The following is a 24192-nucleotide window of genomic DNA, read 5'->3' on the forward strand; positions in this document are numbered from 1 at the left end:
ACAAGGTCCTTTCAATCATCCAAATCTAATTTCTCTGAGACTGACTGCATGGAGATTGAACGCTTGATTCTATCAAAGCGTGGCTTCTCCGAGTCAGTCATTGATACCTTAATACAGGCACGAAAGCCTGTTACCAGGAAAATCTATCACAAGATATGGCGTACATATCTTTACTGGTGTGAATCCAAGAATTACTCATGGAGTAAGGTTAGGATTCCTAGGATATTGTCCTTTCTCCAAGAGGGTTTGGACAAAGGATTATCAGCTAGTTCCTTAAAGGGACAAATTTCTGCTCTGTCTATTCTTTTGCACAAGCGTCTGGCAGAAGTTCCAGACGTCCAGGCATTTTGTCAGGCTTTGGTTAGAATTAAGCCTGTGTTTAAACCTGTTGCTCCCCCATGGAGCTTAAACTTGGTTCTTAAAGTTCTTCAAGGAGTTCCGTTTGAACCCCTTCATTCCATTGATATTAAGCTTTTATCTTGGAAAGTTATGTTTTTGATGGCTATTTCCTCGGCTCGGAGAGTCTCTGAGCTATCTGCCTTACAATGTGATTCTCCTTATCTGATTTTTCATGCAGATAAGGTAGTTCTGCGTACCAAACCTGGGTTTTTACCTAAGGTGGTTTCTAACAAGAATATCAATCAAGAGATTGTTGTTCCATCATTGTGTCCTAATCCTTCTTCAAAGAAGGAACGTCTTTTACATAATCTGGACGTAGTCCGTGCCTTGAAGTTTTACTTACAGGCTACTAAAGATTTTCGTCAAACATCTTCCCTGTTTGTCGTTTATTCTGGACAGAGGAGAGGTCAAAAAGCTTCGGCAACCTCTCTTTCCTTTTGGCTTCGGAGTATTATACGCCTAGCCTATGAGACTGCTGGACAGCAGCCCCCTGAAAGAATTACAGCTCATTCTACTAGAGCTGTGGCTTCCACCTGGGCCTTTAAAAATGAGGCCTTTGTTGAACAGATTTGCAAGGCCGCAACTTGGTCTTCGCTTCACACTTTTTCCAAATTTTACAAATTTGATACTTTTGCTTCTTCGGAGGCTGTTTTTGGGAGAAAGGTTCTTCAGGCAGTGGTTCCTTCCGCTTAATCCCTGCCTTGTCCCTCCCATCATCCGTGTACTTTAGCTTTGGTATTGGTATCCCATAAGTAATGGATAATCCGTGGACTGGATACACTTAACAAGAGAAAATATAATTTATGCTTACCTGATAAATTTATTTCTCTTGTAGTGTATCCAGTCCACGGCCCGCCCTGTCATTTTAAGGCAGGTCTAAAATTTAATTAAATTACAGTCACCACTGCACCCTATGGTTTCTCCTTTCTCTGTTTGTTTCGGTCGAATGACTGGATATGGCAGTTAGGGGAGGAGCTATATAGCAGCTCTGCTGTGGGTGATCCTCTTGCAACTTCCTGTTGGGAAGGAGAATATCCCATAAGTAATGGATGATCCGTGGACTGGATACACTACAAGAGAAATAAATTTATCAGGTAAGCATAAATTATGTTTTTGTAGTGGTAAGGTGGTGGCATAAGTTGTCAAAAGGAGACCTTTCTAACAGGGAGCACATCAGGCCCTCAGTCTTCTCCAGTTGTCTATCAGAGTAGCAAATATTTCTCCTGGTCACCATTGTCAGTAGTATTAGTTTGTTAGAGTAAATTGTGTAGAGTATAATGCTGTGTCCAGTCAAGGCTTAATACCTCTGAATTCTGAGGGGGGAAGCGTTACCTATTGCGAGCCACCGCTCTAGGCCTCTTACGTCCGATCCTTGGCTCCAGTGTCAAAATACAGCTCAAACAGGTGTTGTAGGCTTCCCACAGTGCAAAACAATAACGTGAGGATACATTTGAGTAATTTTGCTGTGGGATTATCAGTGAATCCGCTAGGGCGTCTGTATATGCGACCGCTTGGTATAGCTGTTTGGACATGCCCCCCTTCCGATGCAGCTTTTAACAGGAAAGTCCTTCAGACCAAGCTGTCTGGAAAATAGGAACTGCCTACTTTTTGTCCCACCCTTCCTTAAGGAATTCTCAACTTGGGTATTGCATCCCACATGTTATGAAGCTATGGACTCTCATCAGCTAAGAAGGAAAATATAATTTATATTTATCAATAAATGTATTTCCTTTCGGCTAATGAGAGTCCATAGCCTCCACCCTTTTTTTGTATGTGGGTGATAGTTCTCATTTGCTCCTCGTAACACTGCTTTCGGTCTTTCCTACCTTTTTTTTCTGTCCCTCTCTTCTGCTCAGCTGTGCATAATCTGGAGAGGGAGTTGGAGTTCCTAAAGCTCTGTGACGGTTCTTGACCTCCTGATAGGCTAGAATATATCCCGCATATTATGAATCTACAGACTCTCATCAGCTCAAAAGAAAAAAAAAATATTGGTAAATATAAATTCTGTTTTTTCAGTTCTTCTGCATTATTCCTTTAATAAACAGAAAATGTCAACCTGCCCGTGCCAAACAGTGCAACCATAAAGGCTGACTCCATCAAAAATTAAAGATAAATAAAAATAAATAAATTAAGATGGGAAAGGATAATAAAAAAGAAAATTAATCCAAACTGTACTTACAAAGTAGCTGTAGTGGCAAGGTATAATTCACGTTATACTAGCCCGTGGATCAAAACATAGATGAGACAAAAAGTTAGTTGAAACATTTTTTATTCTACTAAAAAAAGTTTAAAATACATGCACAGTTAATCGTCCTTACTAACCACATTATCTAACTTATTTTGTTTCTGCTTTCTCAAGGGTGTCTATAGCTAGTTTGGACAATTTACTATATATATATATATATATCATTTTATTTTATTTTTCTATAAGTTTTTATTATTAAGGTTTAATTCAAACTTACAAACAATAGAAAATCGGTTAATGGCATCCCGTGAGCTTCAGTATAACATCAAGTCATGAAATAAACTAAATCACAGTAAATATGAAGTACAAGCTTTTATGGCAGATGTAATCATGGTGAACCTTATACTTTTTAGAGTATCAGCATATTCCCTGTACAATTTACAATAATTTTAACACATAGGTGACCACTTTTACCTTTTAAACCCTTGGAGGACAGAGGGTGAGATTGGAGTATTGGGCAGTGACACAATTACACCCTATGGTAGTTAGTCACAAGCCCAGGTGTCACAGGGACCGTTCCATTAACCTCCAGTTTTTTAATGTCCCTTTAAGTTTGACATGTATTTGTCAACGATTATTTGTCATTTAGGGCTGACATTAGTAACATTTGAGATGTGTGATCCATTGTATTAGCACACAAACTGTAGGATAGTCTTTTTACAGTGTGCATGTACAATCAAAACATATTATTTATTTATTTTTCCTTTTTCAGGAGAGAATGGTATCTATGGTTCTAGATAAAGATCAACAAGTTGCAGTGGAAGCAATAAAAGTTCTTGGTCTTATTTCTCAGTGAGTATTTGTGATTGGTGCAACCCAAATATAACTGTTAAAATAATTTTCCTATATTTTTATATACTTCATAACTGTATGCTTTATGTTACAGCTAAGCATAATATTTTGGCACTTTGTAAATGATAATAATAATATGTTTGTCTAAATTCTACAGGAATATGGAAGATATTTTGAATACTGAAGACTGTGAGAGTGTTTACCCCTTGGTGTATGCTTCGAGTCGAGCATTGTCGTCTGCAGCAGGGGCCTTTCTTTATCAGAGGTTTTTTTTTTTTAATATAATTGTCTCTATCCAGTTACAAAATGAATTGAACCAATTGTTATATCTCTTTTCTATCATAAGATGGTGATAGTCCATAAGCCATAATATGTGGGATTTAAGTCCAATTCTATAGGAGGAGTCAAAACACCCCACATAATAGAGCTTAAATCCCTCTCACTTTCCTTGATTCCTAGTCAATTGTTTGCCTCTAGCAATGAGTGATGTTGAAACTTTTGCTGAGCTACATGTTGATAGGGAGTGGTTTTCTTACCGATCTGAGACCCATTATCCTCCTTAGAGAACTTACAAACAGGGCAGAAGAGTGATAGGTGTTCAGTCAGAGCCAGGCAGTGAACAATTCCTGTCAGTGTTGAGATGTCACAAGCCTCCCAGGTGAAATGTGGACATGACCATCAATCCCCTGGTCTACAGTGTGCTTCTTCATATACAGATCCTGGGCACCATGTTTGCACTGCCTCAAATGGGCTTATCTACTTGTAGCAGTCTTATGTATCTAATGTGAGCTCTGCAGACACAGGTATTGACATTTGACTTCATAGCCCACATCCACACATTTCTTTCCTAAGATATGGTGAGTCCACAGGATCATCAATTAATGTTGTGAATACCACTCCTGGCCAGCAGGAGTAGGCAAAGAGCACCACAGCAAAGCTGTTAAGTATCACTTCCCTTCCCTCAATCCTCAGTCATTCTCTTTGCCTTCAGTGCCAAGAGGAGGTGAAGCTTCCAAAGTACGGTTTGAGGTCGAGAGATCCTTAGGCCTTTCTGATAGATGCTCTGGCAGTTTCTTGGAACTTCAGTTTAGCATACCTTTTTCCTCCAATTGCTTTCCTTCCACGAGTCATTGCTCAGATAAAGCAGGAAAGAGTGTCAGTGATTCTAATTGCTCCTGCGTGGCCTCGCAGGATCTGATATGCAGACCTAGTGGAAATGTCGTCTCTACCACCGTGGAGACTTCCTCTGAGGAAGGACCTTATACTTCAGGGTCCTTTTCTTCATCCAAATCTCATTTCTCTGAAGCTTACTGCTTGGAGATTGAACGCTTCATTTTATCTAAGCATGGTTTTTACGAGTTGGTCATTGAGACCATGATTCAGGCTCGTAAGTCCGTTACTAGAAAGATTTACCATAGTATATGGAGTTAATATCTTTATTGGTGTGTTACCAAGGGATACTCTTGGAGTAGAGTCAGGATTCCAAGAATTGTATCCTTTCTCCAGGAAGATATGGAGAAGGGTTTGTCTGTCAGTACTCTGATGGGTCAGATTTCTGCTCTATTCATTTTGCTGCACAAGCGTCTGGCAGACTTGCCAGATGTGCAATCTTTTTCTCTTGTTAAATGTATCCAGTCCACGGATCATCCATTACTTGTGGGATATTCTCCTTCCCAACAGGAAGTTGCAAGAGGATCACCCACAGCAGAGCTGCTATATAGCTCCTCCCCTCACTGCCATATCCTGTCATTCTCTTGCAACTCTCAACTAAGATGGAGGTCGTAAGAGGACTGTGGTAATTCGCTGGGCAGAGTCTCACTCTTGCCACCTGTCAGCGATCCACATCCCAGGCGTAGAGAACTGGGAGGCGGATTTTCTAAGTCGTCAGACTTTTCATCCGGGGGAGTGGGAACTCCATCCGGAGGTGTTTGCTCAACTGGTCCATCGTTGGGGCAAACCAGAACTGGATCTCATGGCGTCTCGCCAGAACGCCAAGCTTCCTTGTTACGGATCCAGGTCCAGGGACCCGGGAGCAACGCTGATAGATGCTCTAGCAGCTCCTTGGTTCTTCAACCTGGCCTATGTGTTTCCACCGTTTCCTCTGCTCCCTCGACTGATTGCCAAAATCAAACAGGAGAGAGCATCAGTGATTCTGATAGCGCCTGCGTGGCCACGCAGGACCTGGTATGCAGACCTAGTGGACATATCATCTCTTCCACCATGGACTCTGCCTCTGAGGCAGGACCTTCTAATACAAGGTCCTTTCAATCATCCAAATCTAATTTCTCTGAGACTGACTGCATGGAGATTGAACGCTTGATTCTATCAAGGCGTGGCTTCTCCGAGTCAGTCATTGATACCTTAATACAGGCTCGGAAGCTTGTCACCAGGAAAATCTACCATAAGATATGGCATAAATATCTTTATTGGTTTGAATCCAAGAGTTACTCATGGAGTAAGGTTAGGATTCCTAGGATATTGTCCTTTCTCCAAGAGGGTTTGGACAAAGGCTTATCAGCTAGTTCTTTAAAAGGACAGTGTGACAGACCCTTCTGTCAGGACTGAAGGAGTTAATTGTGTTTAGCTAAGAAACTAATTTCTAAAGACAGAGTTGCTGGCTCCAGCTATAATCTAATTAGTGCTAAGCATTCTATTGTTTGATCACCTCCAGAGAGAAAACGCCTAAGTGATAAGAAGGGCCAAGAGTGTCTTGTGGTTGAAGTGTTTAAGTAATATAATTCTATTGTATCATGTCAAAGGGCTTGTCCCCTCCATGTAATGTACAACAGCCTTTCAACCCCCATCTGGGGGGGGGGGTCAGACCTGTATAAATACTAGGCATCTAGCCTTTAATAAATGTCATTCTGTTTTAAACCTGAAAACTGGCTGGGTTGTGAATTGCTGATTCCCTATGCAGGACATTGTTCATCTGATATTAACCTTGGTACACTGTTGGTACCGTAACAATTGGTGGCAAGCGACGGAATGAACCTTATCGCCCAGAAGAGCAACTACACAAGCCAGTAACCTCAGGAAGAGGGGGATTATTACAATACTGACTAAGATGGAAAGAGTACCAGGGACAGAAGGAACCAATGGGCCCAGCATATCAGACAGAACCCCTGAAGAAGCAAGCTTTGATTGGGCGGTTAAAATAAGACTGGCACATTATGGCCCCAACCCATCTGCGGAAATTATCGACCGGGTCATAGCAGCTGTGGAGGCCAACCTACTTCGCCAAAGCAGCGCTGCAGCAGCCCAAGTGGAAAAGAGAAAAGTAAATTTTGCAGCTTTTAAAAACTTCCTGGAAACAGAAGGAGAGATTGATGGGTTCCTTGCGGATTTTGAGAGGCAATGTGCACTACACAAGGTACCCGCAGAGGACTGGGTCACGATATTATCCGGAAAATTATCCGGCCGGGCCAGTGAGGCTTTTCGGGCCATTCCAGATGAGGAGGTTGGGGATTATAATACTGTGAAAGAGGCTCTGCTCTCCAGGTATGCGGTTACACCGGAGGCATACCGGAGGCGGTTCAGAGACACTGTTAAATTAGCTGGTGATTCCTACGTTGAGTGGGCATGTAAGGTGCACCGCACAGCAGCTCACTGGATAGCGGGGTGCCAAGCCGTATCTGGGGAAGAGGTGCTGCAGCTATTCCTGTTGGAACATTGCTTTGACAAGTTATCAGCAGGAGTTAGAGAGTGGGTTCGGGACCGTAAACCCTCCACCCTGCATGAAGCTGCTCGCCTGGCAGATGAGTATATGGATGCCCGCAAACTGGACACTTCTACCACTAAGCCCCCTGCTAGAGTGGAGTACAGACCCCCAGTCACCCCAGCAGCTGCCAGTTACCAACCCCCGGCGCACCGCTATACCACACGGCCTCCGTCCACGAACTACCCTCAGAGAGCCCGGTTCAATTCACGGGGCTACTCACAGCCTATTTGGTGCTTTGGATGTAAGCAACTAGGGCACAAAAGACCAGAGTGTCCCCTAAATGCAGCGAACCAAGCACAGTCCTGGAGAAGACCCGCCGGCGGAATCCCACGTAACTCTCAGCCTGCGGCCCGCTACGTAGAGGCGCAAGAATGCTGGAGCATCCTACATGAGGCAGACCTTGTGCAAGCTGCCCACCAGAATAACCGGCAACTGGTTAAAGTGAATGGGAAGAAGGTCAGTGGTCTATGGGATACTGGTGCTACCATGACCTTGCTTCAAAAGAACTTGGTGTCTGAGAAACAGTACACTGGAGACACTGTGGCTGTGAGGGTAGCAGGGGGCGATGTGTTCAGCCTACCTGTTGCCAGGGTACATTTGGATTGGGGAGTGGGCGCTAGACCTGTGAATGTGGGGGTCAAGAAGGACTTACCTGCTGATGTTCTTCTTGGAAATGACTTGGCTCCCCTTGTTTCTGCCTATGCTCCCATGGGTCCCGCTGATGTTAACCCTGTGACTACCCCTGCTCAGATCCGTGCAGCAGAGACTGACCCCCCTGCTGCTAAGCCCCAGGACGCTGAGCTCAGTAAATCTCTATCCGCTATTGATACGTGGAAGTCCCGTTACAATGCGCTGATGAAGGAGAAGAGGAGCGCAGAGGAAAAAGCACGTTTAGAACGTGAATCTCTGCTAGACAAGCTGCACCGACAGACTGCAGAAAACACCAGCTTGAGAGTGGGACATGAAACATTAAAGACAAACTTAGCGACACTTGAGGAGAAGCTGACGCTGGCTCATAGTGAGGTGCAGCAACTCAAGGGCACCCTATGTCAGTATGAAGGGATTGTGGATACCTATAAAGAGCAGGTACAGAAAACTCGTAAAGAAGCTGATGGGATTTTGAAGGACTGTTTAGCCCTAGTCTGGGCACTGAGGAAGTTGAACCCTTCTTTGTATGGACAGGAATTCTCTCTCATAACGGGAATACAGATGGATTGTCCTGGCAAACTGACATGCCTACCACCTCCTAGTCCGGTCATCCCCAGGTTGACCCGCCAAAGGGTCAAGCCGGGTCTGCCGGAGTGTTCCACAAGGGGGGAGATATGTGACAGACCCTTCTGTCAGGACTGAAGGAGTTAATTGTGTTTAGCTAAGAAACTAATTTCTAAAGACAGAGTTGCTGGCTCCAGCTATAATCTAATTAGTGCTAAGCATTCTATTGTTTGATCACCTCCAGAGAGAAAACGCCTAAGTGATAAGAAGGGCCAAGAGTGTCTTGTGGTTGAAGTGTTTAAGTAATATAATTCTATTGTATCATGTCAAAGGGCTTGTCCCCTCCATGTAATGTACAACAGCCTTTCAACCCCCATCTGGGGGGGGGGGTCAGACCTGTATAAATACTAGGCATCTAGCCTTTAATAAATGTCATTCTGTTTTAAACCTGAAAACTGGCTGGGTTGTGAATTGCTGATTCCCTATGCAGGACATTGTTCATCTGATATTAACCTTGGTACACTGTTGGTACCGTAACAGACAGATCTCTGCTCTGTCTATTCTTTTGCACAAGCGTCTGACAGAAGTTCCAGACGTCCAGGCATTTTGTCAGGCTTTGGTTAGGATTAAGCCTGTGTTTAAAACTGTTGCTCCCCCGTGGAGCTTAAACTTGGTTCTTAAAGTTCTTCAGGGAGTTCCGTTTGAACCCCTTCATTCCATTGATATTAAACTTTTATCTTGGAAAGTTCTGTTTTTGATGGCTATTTCCTCGGCTCGAAGAGTCTCTGAGTTATCTGCCTTACATTGTGATTCTCCTTATCTGATTTTTCATTCAGACAAGGTAGTTCTGCGTACCAAACCTGGGTTTTTACCTAAGGTGGTTTCTAACAGGAATATCAATCAAGAGATTGTTGTTCCATCATTGTGTCCTAATCCTTCTTCAAAGAAGGAACGTCTTTTGCATAATCTGGACGTAGTCCGTGCCTTGAAGTTTTACTTACAGGCTACTAAAGATTTTCGTCAAACATCTGCCCTGTTTGTCGTTTACTCTGGACAAAGGAGAGGTCAAAAAGCTTTGACAACCTCTCTCTCCTTTTGGCTTCGGAGTATTATACGCCTAGCCTATGAGACTGCTGGACAGCAGCCCCCTGAAAGAATTACAGCTCATTCTACTAGAGCTGTGGCTTCCACCTGGGCCTTTAAAAATGAGGCCTTTGTTGAACAGATTTGCAAGGCCGCAACTTGGTCTTCGCTTCACACTTTTTCCAAATTTTACAAATTTGATACTTTTGCTTCTTCGGAGGCTGTTTTTGGGAGAAAGGTTCTTCAGGCAGTGGTTCCTTCCGCTTAATCCCTGCCTTGTCCCTCCCATCATCCGTGTACTTTAGCTTTGGTATTGGTATCCCATAAGTAATGGATGATCCGTGGACTGGATACACTTAACAAGAGAAAACATAATTTATGCTTACCTGATAAATGTATTTCTCTTGTAGTGTATCCAGTCCACGGCCCGCCCTGTCCTTTTAAGGCGGGTCTAAATTTTAATTAAACTACAGTCACCACTGCACCCTATGGTTTCTCCTTTCTCGTCTTGTTTCGGTCGAATGACTGGATATGGCAGTGAGGGGAGGAGCTATATAGCAGCTCTGCTGTGGGTGATCCTCTTGCAACTTCCTGTTGGGAAGGAGAATATCCCACAAGTAATGGATGATCCGTGGACTGGATACACTACAAGAGAAATAACTTTATCAGGTAAGCATAAATTATGTTTTTGTCAGGCAAACAAAAAAAAAAAAAAAAAAAAAAAAGTTTGTAATGCTCACCTACCAATAAAAGAGTGACTAAGAGTGCAACCTAGATAATAGTATAGTATATAAATAGTAGAAAGGAAGTGGAGTTCACAAATGCATGAATTCCAAAAGTTTAGGATATAAGCACCTAATAGACAATATTTAAATAAAACAATGACAATTGAGTATGATAAGTGCAAAATATACTTTATATAAATTCATGTATATATATATCTATATCATACATGAATTTATATAAAGTATATTTTGCACTTATCATACTCAATTGTCATTGTTTTATTTAAATATTGTCTATTAGGTGCTTATATCCTAGACTTTTGGAATTCACGCATTTGTGAACTCCACTTCCTTTCTTTTTTGTCAGGGCTTGGTCAGAATCAGGCCTGTGTTTAAATATGTTGCTCCACCTTGGAGCCTTAATCCCTTAACGACCGAGGAGGGGCAGGGTATGTCCTCTAAAAAAAGTCAGTTAACGACCAAGGACGTACCCTGCACGTCCTCGGTCTGGAAAGCAGCTGGAAGCGAACCTGCACGCTTCCAGCTGCTTTCCAGTTATTGCAGTGATGCCTCGATATTGAGGCATCCTGCAATAACACTTTTTAGCCATCCGACGCAGAGAGAGCCACTCTGTGGCCCTCTCTGCACCGGACATCGATGGCTATGTTCGTTGGTGGGTGGGAGCCGGTGTGGGAGGCGGGTGACGGTCATCGATGGCCTTGTGATGTGGAGGGGGTCGGGATCATGGGCGGGGGCGCAAGCGGACGCATGCTTGTGCACGGGGAGCGGATGTGAACCTCTACACTACAGACAAATAAATAAATATTAAAAGTGGGAAAAGGGTGGGGGTGATATATGTTAAAAAAAAAGATCAGTCAGGGTGTGGGGGTTGGTCTGTGGGGGCTGGAAGCTACACTACAGAAAAAAAAACAAAAACAAAAGACGTATTTTTTTCTTCTACAAGATACGAGTCCACGGATTCATCCTTTACTTGTGGGATATTATCCTCCTGCTAACAGGAAGTGGAAAAGAGCACCACAGCAGAGCTGTCTATGTAGCTCCTCCCTTTATTTCCCCCAGTCATTCTCTTTGCCTACACTAAGTAATAGGAAGGGTAACGTGAAAGAGGTGATAAAATGAGTTTTTATTTTCTTCAAGCAAGACTTTTTTATTTTAAATGGTACCGGTGAGTGCTATTTTTCTCTTGCAAGGTGTATCCAGTCCACGGATTCATCCTTTACTTGTGGGATATTCTCATTCCCTACAGGAAGTAGCAAAGAGAGCACACAGCAAAGCTGTCCATATAGCTCCCCCTCTAGCTCCACCCCCCAGTCATTCTCTTTGCTGGCTCTAAGCACTAGGGTCTCTCTCGGGAGTGTAAAGTGAATGTGGTGTTAGAATTGTAGTTTTATTATCTTCAATCAAAAGTTTGTTATTTTAAATGGTACCGGTTTGTACTATTTACTCTCTAGCAGAAAAGTGATGAAGATTTCTGCTGAGAGGAAAATGATTTTAGCATGTTGTAACTAAAATCCACTGCTGTTCCCACACAGGACTGAGGAGTACCAGAAAACTTCAGCTGGTGGGAACAGTTTGCAGGGTGATCTGCAATAAGGTATGTTCAGTCATTTATTTCTATACAAGACTGAGATAATGCTAGAAGAGACTGACAATATCCCCATGAGGGGAGGGTAAGCTATGTTCACAGACTTAGTAAGGAATTAAATGCTTACATAATAGGGCTAATATACTGGTTGACACTTATTCAGGGCAATCAATTGTTTGGCTAAGGAAAAATCGTTTTGCAAGACACTTTGAAAGCCCTTTTGGGTTTTTTCTGGGGTTATTACCACATGGCTGTTTTTTAGTCACTTAGGAGTGATTTACTAGGCCTCACAGCTCCGGAGTAGAGTGGGAGGGGCCTAATTTTGCGCCTCAGATGCGCACTTAGAATTGCAGATAAGTTCATGCTGTTTCACATGGAGGGTCCTGCTGATGTTTGAGGGCCTAAAAGAAGCTATATTCCCCCAAATCTGATCCCTAAGGGCAGGTAGGGCCACAGCAAGGCTGTGGCAAGGTGCTGTAGTGATTTAACCAGGTGTTGGCTTTAGGCTGCTCCGGTTTGGGCATTAAGGGATTAATCGTTTTGAAACTTGTGGTATCAATCTTATTAAGGCTTTAGCTACATACTGTGAAAATTTCAGAAAGATTGCTGCATTTTTCACTGTTTTGTAAAATTGTGTGCTCTTTTTATCTCTTATAGGCACAGTAACATTTTTTTCAAATTGTGTTTTTTATTTGATTAAAGTGATTTCCAAGCCTGTTTGTGTACTCTACTAGTCTGTTAAACATGTCTGACACTAAGGAAAATCCTTGTTCAATGTGTTTAGAAGCCATGGTGGAACCCCCTCTCAGAATGTGTCCCACTTGTACTGATATGTCTATACACTTTAAAGATCATATTGTTGCACTTAAGAATGTGGCCCAAGATGATTTTCAGACTGAAGGTAACGAGGGTAGCCCGTCTGCCTCTCCCCAAGTGTCACAACCAGTTACGCCCGCGCAAGCGACGCCTAGTACCTCTAGTGCGTCTAACCCTTTTACATTACAAGACTTAGCGGCAGTCATGGATAATTCTCTTACAGCCTTCTTATCTAAACTGCCAGTGTTACCTGCAAAGCGTGATAGCTCCGTTTTAAGAACAGATTATGAGCATTCTGACGCTTTGGTAGCCGTATCCGATATACCCTCACAACGCTCTGAAGTGGGAGCGAGGGATTTGATGTCTGAGGGAGAAGTCTCTGATTCAGGAAGGGTTCCTCCCCAGACAGATTCAGATACATTGGCTTTTACATTTAAACTAGAACACCTCCGTGTTTTACTTAGGGCGGTATTAGCTACTCTGGATGACTGCGACCCTTTGGTGATCCCAGAGAAATTGTGTAAAATGGACAAGTACCTAGAGGTCCCTGTTTACACGGATGCGTTTCCGGTCCCTAAGAGGATTGCGGATATCGTTACTAGGGAGTGGGATAGGCCAGGTGTCCCTTTTGTCCCCCCTCCTGTTTTTTTTAAGAAAATGTTCCCCATATCTGACCCCATGCGGGACTCGTGGTAGACGGTCCCTAAGGTGGAGGGGGCTGTTTCTACACTAGCTAAACGCACAACCATACCAATTGAAGACAGTTGTGCTTTTAAAGACCCTATTGATACAAAATTAGAGGGTTTACTTAAGAAAATTTTTGTTCAACAAGGTTTTCTTCTCCAACCTATTGCCTGCATTATTCCTGTAACTACTGCAGCTGCTTTCTGGTTTGAGGCGCTGGAAGACTCGCTCCAGACGGAGACCTCATATGAGGAAATTATGGATAGAATTAAGGCTCTAAAGCTAGCTAGTTCTTTTATCACTGACGCCGCTTTCCAAATAGCTAAGTTAGCGGCGAAAAATTCAGGTTTCGCCATTTTGGCGCGCAGGGCGCTATGGCTAAAGTCCTGGTCGGCCGATGTGTCGTCTAATTCCAAGCTTTTGAACATTCCTTTCAAAGGGAAGACCCTATTCGGGCCTGAATTGAAAGAGATTATTTCAGATATCACCGGGGGAAAAGGCCATGCTCTCCCTCAGGACAAAGCCTTTAAAACAAAGAACAAAGCTAATTTTCGTTCCTTTCGCAATTTCAGGAACGGCCCGCTTCATCCTCTCCGGCTGCAAAGCAAGAGGGTAACGCTTCACAGCCCAAGGCAACCTGGAAACCTTACCAGGGCTGGAATAAGGGTAAACAGGCCAAAAAGCCTGCAGCTGCCACCAAGACAGCATGAAGGGGTAGCCCCCGATCCGGGACCGGATCTAGTAGGGGGCAGACTCTCTCTCTTCGCTCAGGCCTGGGCAAGAGATGTACACAATCCTTGGGCATTAGAGATTGTAGCCCAGGGATACCTTCTAGAATTCAAGGACTCTCCTCCAAGGGGAAGGTTCCACATTTCTCATCTGTCTACAGATCAGACAAAGAAAGAGGCGTTTTTACGCTGTGTAGAAGATCTACATACAATGGGAGTGATCCACCCAGTTCCAATTGCAGAACAAGGACTGAGGTTTTACTCAAACCTGTTTGTGGTTCCCAAAAAAGAAGGAACTTTCAGACCAATCCTGGATCTCAAAATTCTAAACAAATTCCTCAGAGTCCCGTCATTCAAGATGGAGACCATTCGGACAATCTTACCAATGATCCAGGAGGGTCAATATATGACTACTGTGGATCTAAAGGATGCATATCTGCACATTCCTATCCACAAAGATCATCACCAGTTTATCAGGTTCGCCTTTCTGAACAAGCATTTTCAGTTTGTGGCTCTTCCTTTCGGGTTGGCCACTGCTCCCAGAATTTTCACAAAGGTGCTAGGGTCCCTCCTGGCGGTTCTAAGACCGCGGGGCATAGCAGTGGCGCCTTACCTAGACGACATCTTAATTCAGGCGTCAACTTTCCAAAGAACCATGTCTCACACGGAGATTGTATTGGCCTTTCTGAGGTCTCAAGGGTGGAAGGTGAACATCAAAAAGAGTTCTCTCTCCCCCCTCACAAGAGTTCCATTCCTAGGAACCCTGATAGACTCGGTAGAAATGAAAATATTTCTGACGGAGGTCAGAAAGCTAAAACTCTTAACTACTTGCCGAGCTCTTTATTCCATTCCTCGGCCATCTGTGGCTCAGTGCATGGAGACAATCAGACTAATGGTTGCGGCAATGGACATAGTCCCTTTTGCTCGGATACACCTCAGACCACTGCAACTATGCATGCTCAAACAGTAGAATGGGGATTATGCAGATTTGTCTCCTCAAATTCAGTTGGACTAGGAGACCAGAGATTCTCTTCTCTGGTTGTTGTATCAGGATCACCTGTCTCAGGGAATATGTTTCCGCAGGCCAGAGTGGATCATTGTAACAACAGACGCCAGTCTGTTAGGCTGGGGTGCGGTCTGGGACTCCCTGAAAGCTCAGGGCTTATGGTCTCGGGAAGAAACTCTTCTCCCGATAAAAATTCTGGAACTGAGGGCGATATTCAACGCTCTTCAGGCATGGCCTCAACTAGCGGCGGCCAAATTCATCAGATTTCAGTCGGACAACATCACGACTGTAGCATACGTCAATTATCAGGGGGGGAACAAAGAGTTCCCTAGCGATGACGGAAGTAACCAAAATAATCAGGTGGGCGGAGGATCACTCCTGCCATCTCTCAGCAATTCACATCCCAGGAGTAGACAACTGGGAGGCGGATTTTCTAAGTCCTCAGAGTTTTCACCCGGGGGAGTGGGAACTCCACCCAGAGGTATTTGCCCAGCTCACTCAGCTATGGGGCACCCCAGAGTTGGATCTGATGGCGTCCCGTCAGAACACCAAACTTACTCTCTACGGGTCCAGGTCCCGGGATCCCAAGGCGGTATTGATAGATGCTCTAGCAGCGCCTTGGTCCTTCAATCTGGCTTATGTTTTTCCACCGTTTCCTCTCCTCCCGCGTCTGGTTGCCAGAATCAAGCAGGAGAAGGCTTCGGTGATTCTGATAGCGCCTGCGTGGCCACGCAGGACTTGGTATGCAGACCTAGTGGACATGTCATCTGTCCCACCATGGACACTGCCAATGAGGCAGGATCTTCTAATACAGGGTCCGTTCAAGCATCCAAATTTAGTTTCTCTACGTCTGACTGCTTGGAGATTGAACGCTTAATTCTATCAACGCGTGGGTTCTCTGAGTCAGTTATAGATACTCTGATTCAGGCTAGAAAGCCTGTCACCAGGAAAATCTACCATAAGATATGGCGGAAATATCTTTGTTGGTGTGAATCCAAGGGTTACTCATGGAGTAAGATTAGGATTCCCAGGATATTGTCCTTTCTCCAAGAAGGACTGGAGAAAGGATTGTCAGCTAGTTCCTTAAAAGGACATATATCTGCTTTGTATATCCTGTTACACAAGCGTCTGGCAGAGGTATCATACGTTCAAGGGTTTGCTCAGGCCTGTCTATAAACCTGTGGCTCCGCCATGGAGTTTGAATCTAGTTCTTTCAGTTCTTCAAGGGGTTCCGTTTGAACCTCTACATTCCATAGACATTAAGTTGTTATCTTGGAAAGTTTTGTTTTTGATAGCTATCTCTTCTGCTCGAAGAGTTTCAGAATTATCTGCCTTACTGTGTGATTCACCTTACCTGGTGTTCCACACAGATAAGGTAGTTTTGCGTACCAAGCCTGGTTTACTTCCTATAGTTGTTTCTAACAAGAATATTAACCAGGAAATAGTTGTTCCTTCTCTGTGTCCTAATCCATCTTCGAAGAAGGAACGTCTATTACACAATCTTGATGTAGTTCTTGCTTTAAAGTTCTATTTACAAGCAACTAAGGATTTCAGACAAACATCTTCCTTGTTTGTTATCTATTCTGGTAAGAGGAGAGGTCAGAAAGCGACTGCTACCTCTCTTTCCTTTTGGCTGAAAAGCATCATCCGTTTGGCCTATGAGACTGCTGGCCTGCAGCCTCCTGAAAGAATTACTGCTCATTCTACCAGAGCAGTGGCTTCCACATGGGCTTTCAAAAATGAGGCTTCTGTTGAACAGATTTGTAAGGCAGCGACTTGGTCTTCACTGCATACTTTTGCCAAATTTTACAAATTCAATACTTTTGCTTCTTCGGAGGCTATTTTTGGGAGAAAGGTTTTACAAGCAGTGGTGCCTTCCGTTTAAGGTACCTGTCTTGTTCCCTCCCTTCATCCGTGTCCTAAAGCTTTGGTATTGGTATCCCACAAGTAAAGGATGAATCTGTGGACTGGATACACCTTGCAAGAGAAAACAGAATTTATGCTTACCTGATAAATTACTTTCTCTTGCGGTGTATCCAGTCCACGGCCCGCCCTGGCATTTAAGTCAGGTAAAACATTTTTTGTTTAAACTACAGTCACCACTGCACCCTATGGTTTCTCCTTTTTCTTCCTAACCTTTGGTCGAATGACTTTGGGGTGGAGCTAGAGGGGGAGCTATATGGACAGCTTTGCTGTGTGCTCTCTTTGCTACTTCCTGTAGGGCATGAGAATATCCCACAAGTAAAGGATGAATCCGTGGACTGGATACACCGCAAGAGAAAGTAATTTATCAGGTAAGCATAAATTCTGTTTTTCCCAGGCAGCAGATGGATGAAGATTTCTGCCTGGAGACTTATGATCTTAGCAGTTGTCACTAAGATCCAGAGAAGTTCCCACAGAATGGCTGAGGAGTACTTAAGAAAACTCAGTGTGAGGAACATTTTTCATGCTACAAGCATTGAGGTATGTTCAGTCATTTTTTTCTGGAGAGACTGTGTTATTTCAGAATTTACTGACAGTATTCCCATAAGGGAAGGGGTAAGCAGTAATCCTAATGTGAAAGAGAAGGGTATTACTGGGACCTGTATGTTGGGATGATAAAAGGGTTGACACTGGTGGCATAATGTTTGTTGGGCAAACAATTTTATGTTTGGAGGACACTTCAAGTTTTTTTCTTTTGTGTGAAGCAAACATTTTTATTATTATGGCAATGGAGGGTGCACATGGCTTATTTTAGACCTGGGTATATTGAAACCCACATGGCTAGGTTTTAGACCGCTTTGTATCGGTTTCTTTGCAAGGCTGTGAGACATTGATGTAGATGGGCGGGGCCTATTTTCGCTCCTCAGTTGTGCAGTTGAATTCCCCATGCAAGCAGCAAGCTCCAGCTCCGGTGGGCCTCAAAGGAAGGATTGGGCCTAATCGAAGAGTTAAACTGGTTTTACAGACCCCTGAGGGCAGGTAGGCGCAGATGTGCAGGTTTTTTTTTTTTGTTTAATCATAGGGTTTTTTGAATAACGTTTTTGTCATTAAGGGTTAAGTATTCCTTTCCTTGTGGTGCAATCTTAGCTGGCAAAATAAGACATATATATACTCAAATTGGGATAATTTTATCATTTTAAAGCAGTTTTGGAAAATTTGTACGCTTTTTTTCTCTTAAAGGCGCAGTACCGTTATTCAGATTGTTATTTTTTTCACTAAATAAAGTGTTTTCAAGCCTGTTTGTGCTCATTACTAGCCTGTGTTAACATGTCTGACATTGTGTTTAGAAGCCATTGTGGAGCCCCCACTTCAAATGTGTCCCTCATGTACTGAAAGGGCCTTACATTGCAAAGAACATATTTTAGCTGATAAAAATATGTCTCAGGATGATTCTCAGTCAGAAGAGAATCAGGTTATGCTATCTGCTTCTCCCCAAGTGTCACAACCTTTAACGCCCGCCCAAGCGACGCCAAGTACTTCTAGTGCGTCTAATTCTTTCACCCTGCAAGATATGGCTGCAGTTATGTCTACTACCCTTACAGAGGTATTATCTAAACTGCCAGGTTTACAGGGTAAGCGCAGCAGGTCAGGTATTAGAGTAAATGCTGAGCCCTCTGACGCGTTATTGGCCATCTCCGATGTACCCTCACAGTGTTCTGATTTGGGGGTGGGGGAATTGTTGTCTGAGGGAGAGCTTTCTGTTTCAGGAAATATGTTTAAGCTTGAACACCTCCGCTTGTTACTCAGGGAGGTCTTAGCGACTCTGGATGATTGTGCCCCTATTGTCATTCCACCAGAGAAACTGTGTAAAATGGATAAATATCTAGAGGTCCCTACTTACACTAATGTTTTTCCAGTCCCTAGAAGAATTTCGGACATTGTTACTAAGGAATGGGATAGACCAGGCATTCCGTTCTCTCCCCCTCCTACTTTTAAGAAAATGTTTCCCATATCTGACACCATTCGGGATTCGTAGCAGACGGTCCCTAAGGTGGAGGGAGCTATTTCTACCCTGGCTAAGCTTACAACTATATCTATTGAGGACAGTTGTGCTTTCAGATCCTATGGATAAAAAATTAGAGGGGCTTCTAAAGAAATTGTTTATTCATCAGGGTTTTCTTCTACAACCTATAGCGTGCATTGTTCCAGTAACTACTGCAGCAGATTTTTGGTTTGAGGCTGTAGAGGAGTCTCTTAAGGTTGAGACCCCATTAGATGATATTTTTTATAGAATTAAAGCTCTCAAGCTAGCTAATTCTTTTATTACAGATGCCGCTTTCCAAATGGCTAAATTAGCGGCAAAGAATGCTGGCTTTGCCATTTTAGCGCGTAGAGCGTTATGGCTTAAGTCTTGGTCTGCTGATGTGTCATCTAAATCCAAGCTTTTAGCTATTCCCTTTAAGGGTAAGACCCTATTCGGGCCTGAACTAAAGGAGATCATTTCTGACATTACTGAAGGTAAAGGTCATGCCCTTCCTCAGGACAAGACGGTTAAAATGAGGACCAAACAGAATAATTTTCGTTCCTTTCAAAACTTTAAAGGCGGTCCCTCTACTTCCTCATCCGCCTCCAAGCAGGAGGGGAACTTTGCTCAATCCAAGTCAGTCTGGAGACCTAACCAGACCTGGAATAAAGGTAAACAGGCCAAGAAGCCCGCTGCTGCTACCAAGACAGCATGAAGGGGCAGCCCCCGTTCCGGGACCAGATCTAGTAGGGGGCAGACTTTCTCTCTTCGCTCAGGCTTGGGCAAGAGACGTTCAGGATTCCTGGGCATTAAAAATTGTGACCCAGGGGTATCGTCTAGAATTCAAGGATTCTCTCCCAAGAGGGAGATTTCATCTTTCACGTTTGTCTGTAGACCTAACAAAAAGAGAGGCGTTCTTATGTTGTGTAGAAGACCTATATACCATGGGTGTAATCTGCCCAGTTCCACAATTAGAACAAGGGCAGGGGTTTTACTCCAATCTGTTTGTGGTTCCCAAAAAAGAGGGAACCTTCAGAACGATTTTAGATCTCAAAAGTCTAAACAAATTTCTCAGAGTCCCATCGTTTAAGATGGAGACCATACAAACAATTTTAGCAATGATCCAGGAGGGTCAATATATGACCACCGTGGATTTGAAGGATGCATATTTTCACATTCCTATCCAGAAAGATCATCACCAGTTCCTCAGGTTCGCCTTCCTGGACAAAAATTACCAGTTTGTGGCCCTTCCTTTCGGTTGGCCACAGCTCCCATAATCTTCACAAAGGTGCTAGTGTCCCTTCTGGCGGTTCTAAGGCCGCGGGGCATAGCAGTGGCACCCTATCTGGACGATATTTTGATTCAGGCGTCAACTTACCATCTAGCCAAATCTCACACGGACATCATGTTGGCTTTTCTAAGAACTCATGGGTGGAAGGTGAACATAAAAAATAGTTCACTAGTTCCTCTGACAAGAGTTCCATTCCTAGGGACTCTGATAGACTCGGTAGACATGAAAAATTTTCTGACGGAGGTCAGAAAATCAAAGATCTTAACTACTTGCCGAGCACTTCATTCCATTCCTCGGCCATCAGTGGCACAGTGTATGGAGGTTATTGGGTTAATGGTAGCGGCAATGGACATAGTTGTTATTTCTATCTCCACCTTAATCTCTGGGTTACTCTGTATCGTACCTATACTTCATGTAGGTATTGCATTTTACTACCTGTCTCTCCATCTGACACTGAGGCAGGTGTGACACACCCAGTAGAGGTTTTATGAGCCAGAACCACCACTGAAAACACCCATGTTTTTTTTTTTTTTTTTTTCTCTCGCTCCTCTCCCCCTTCCTGGCACTTAAGGTAGCTGTGTACAATGGCAGGGGTGTATAGATTTGGGTCATGGAATGTAGGAGGGTTTACCTCCCCAAATAAGAGTAAGGCAGTTTTACAATATTTAAATAAATTACAAATTTATATAGGTCTACTACAAGAAACACACTTGGATGATATTGAAAGCCAGAAATTGAAGTGGGGCTGGGTAGGAGAAGTAGTATATTCCATAGGTGTACATCAGAAGAAAGGGGTAGCCATAGTGTTCAGGAAAAACCTACAATATCAAATCCATAGACGAGAAATAGACCAACGGGGCAGTTTTATTATACTTGAAGTGGAATTAGGGCAGAAAAGATTTGTATTATGTAATGTGTATGGCCCAAATTCAAGGAAAAGGCTGTTCTGGGAATTAATTCAATCTAAATTAATGGAGTTTGACCAAAATATAATTCTAGGGGGTGACTTAAACCTAGTTGCATCAGGATTTTTGGATAGGAAACGTGCTGGGAAAAAGGTTCTGTCAGGAAGTAGGGATACTAAAATATTTTTAAAAAATCTGCTTTAATTTAGAGCTGATGGATATCTGGAGGAATGCCTACCCGGACAGTAGAGAGTTTACATGCTTGTCCAAGGCACATAAATCTCTATCACGTATTGATATGTTCCTGATTAGCAAAAAGTTATTTCCCTTAACCCAAAAATCAGAAATCCTGCCAATCACTATTTCTGGCCATGTCCCAATTCCACTGTCACTATCAATTAAGGCGGGTAAACCACTCAACAATAGATTGTTTTTTCCGTCTTATTTATATAACAATCTAAAGTTTCGGAGATTCTTTGTCAATAAATGGTTTGATTATTATAATAGGAATATTGATTCAGTAACAAATTTAGAAACCATTTGGCAAGCTTTTAAGTCAGTCATAAGGGGGGAAGTTCTAGCATTTGTAGTTAAATTAAAGAGGAAAAACCAATACTTACTGGATCCAATTTACCATACAGATTATAAATAAATACCAAAAGTATATAAAGAATAATAATAAAACTAACTGGTTAGAATACTTAGAAGCATAAAAGCAAAAAGATACCTGGTATATCTCGAAAGAAACCCAAAGTGAGCTTTAGAGAAATAGTAATTTTATGCAGTATGGTAATAAAATAGGAAAATACCTTGCTAAAATGGTGAACACTCGGAAGGCAAACAAACCAATACCATCTATTAAAATAAAAAATAAAATACTCTCAAGATATTACAGGTGAATGTTATCAATATTTCTCTTACATGGTGTATCCAGTCCACGGATTCATCCTTACTTGTGGGATATTCTCAATCCCTACAGGAAGTGGCAAAGAGAGCACACAGCAGAGCTGTCCATATAGCTCCCCTCAGGCTCCGCCCCCCCAGTCATTCTCTTTGCCGCTCTAACAAGTAGCATCTCCACGGGAGGGTAAAGAGTATGTGGTGTTAGATTTGTAGTTTTTATTTCTTCAATCAAGAGTTTGTTATTTTAAAATAGTGCCAGTTTGTACTATTTACTCTGAGGCATAAAGTGATGAAGATTTCTGCTGAGAGGAAAAAGATTTTAGCATGTTGTAATTAAAATCCATTGCTGTTCCCACACAGGACTGTTGAGTACCGGAGAACTTCAGTTGGGGGGAACAGTTTGCAGGCTTAACTGCTTAAGGTATGCTCAGTCACTTTTTTTTCTAACAAGACTTGGTAATGCTAGAAGACTGACATAAATCCCCATGTGGGAAGGTAAGCCATATTCTGAGACTCAGTATAGAAGGATGGCTTAGTTAATGGGCTTAAATACTGGTGGACACTGTTATGGGCTAAGTCGATTATTTTATTACTATAATCTCATATTTTCCAAAGTGTTTTTTATGTTTGGAACACATTTTGGGGTTTTGATACGCCTGGCATATTTTTAGACACCTAATTAGGCTTAGGAAGGCCCCACAACTCCGGAGTTAAGAGGGAGGGGGCCTCATTTTCGCGCCTCAGTTGCACAGTTCTTTTGCAAGACAGCTTCATGCAGCTTCACGTGTAGAGTCCAGAGATTGCAGGAGGACTCCAGGGAGGCTTATTTTCGTCCAAAAGTAATCCCCAAGGAAGGTAGGGCCACAGCAGAGACTGTGGCATCGTGCTGTAGTGTGTTAAACCGGTAGCCTGCTTCAATTTGCTCAGGTTTGGGCAATAAGGGGTTAATTGTCTTGAAACTTTGTGTGCAATCATTTCAAAGCATTAGGATCATGTGGTGAAAATTATAAAGATTGGATGTTTTTTGCAGATTTGGTAAAAAAGTGTGCGCTTTTTATTATTTAAAGGCGGATTTTCTGAGTCGTCGGACTTTCCATCCGGGGGAGTGGGAACTCCACCCGGAGGTTTTTGCTCACTTGATCCAGCTATGGGGCATTGCAGAATTGGATCTGATGGCGTCCCGTCAGAACACCAAACTTCCCCTTTACTGATCCAGGTCCAGGGATCCCAAGGCGGCATTGATAGATGCTTTAGTAGTGCCTTGGTCATTCAGTCTAGCTTATGTCTTTCCACCGTTTCCTCTTCTCCCTCGGCTAGTTGCCAGAATCAAACAGGAGAAGGCTTTGGTAATCCTGATAGCGCCTGCGTGGCCACGCAGGACTTGGTATGCAGACCTAGTGGACATGTCATCTGTTCCACCATGGAAACTGCCATCGAGGCAGGATCTTCTAATTCAGGGTCCATTCAAGCATCCAAATCTAGTTTCTCTGCAACTGACTGCTTGGAGATTGAAAACTTAATTCTGGCTAAGCGTGGGTTATCTGAATCGGTTATAGATACTCTGATCCAGGCCAGAAAGACCATGGAAATTTACCATAAGATATGGCGGGAATATCTTTGTTGGTGCGAATCCAAGGGTTACTCGTGGAGTAAGGTTAGGATTCCAAGGATATTGTCTTTTCTCCAAGAAGGATTGGAGAAAGGTTTGTCAGCTAGTTCCTTAAAGGGACAGATATCTGCTCTGTCTGTCCTGTTACACAAGCGTCTGGCAGCTGTACCAGACGTTCAGGCGTTTGCACAGGCCCTAGTTAGAATCAAGCCTGTCTACAGACCTGTGGCTCCTCCATGGAGTCTAAATTTAGTTATTTCAGTTCTTCAAGGGGTTCCGTTTGAACCTTTGCATTCCATAGATATTAAGTTATTATCTTGGAAAGTTTTGTTTTTGGTAGCTATTTCTTCTGCTCGAAGAGTTTCTGAATTGTCTGCTTTGCAGTGTAATTCACCCTATCTGGTGTTCCATGCAGATAAGGTTGTTTTGCATACCAAACCTGGTTTCCTTCCAAAAGTGGTTTCTAATAAGAATATTAACCAGGAAATCATTGTTCCTTCTCTGTGTCCTAATCCAGTTTCTAA

The 24192-nt window shown here is 43.1% G+C and overlaps 1 protein-coding gene across 1 annotated transcript in view; it reads left to right on the top strand.

Annotated features, from left to right (window-relative positions):
- STAG3 (stromal antigen 3) overlaps positions 1-24192 on the top strand; it is a 1295475-nt gene that overhangs the window by 504087 nt on the left and 767196 nt on the right. Inside the window, exons 10-11 of the mRNA XM_053719478.1 lie at positions 3357-3436; positions 3594-3701. Coding sequence (XP_053575453.1) covers positions 3357-3436; positions 3594-3701 — 188 coding nt within the window. The remainder of the gene's footprint in view (positions 1-3356; positions 3437-3593; positions 3702-24192) is intronic.

This window comes from Bombina bombina, chromosome 6 (genome assembly GCF_027579735.1).
Source record: "Bombina bombina isolate aBomBom1 chromosome 6, aBomBom1.pri, whole genome shotgun sequence".
In the NCBI taxonomy this organism is placed as follows: Eukaryota; Metazoa; Chordata; class Amphibia; order Anura; family Bombinatoridae; genus Bombina; species Bombina bombina.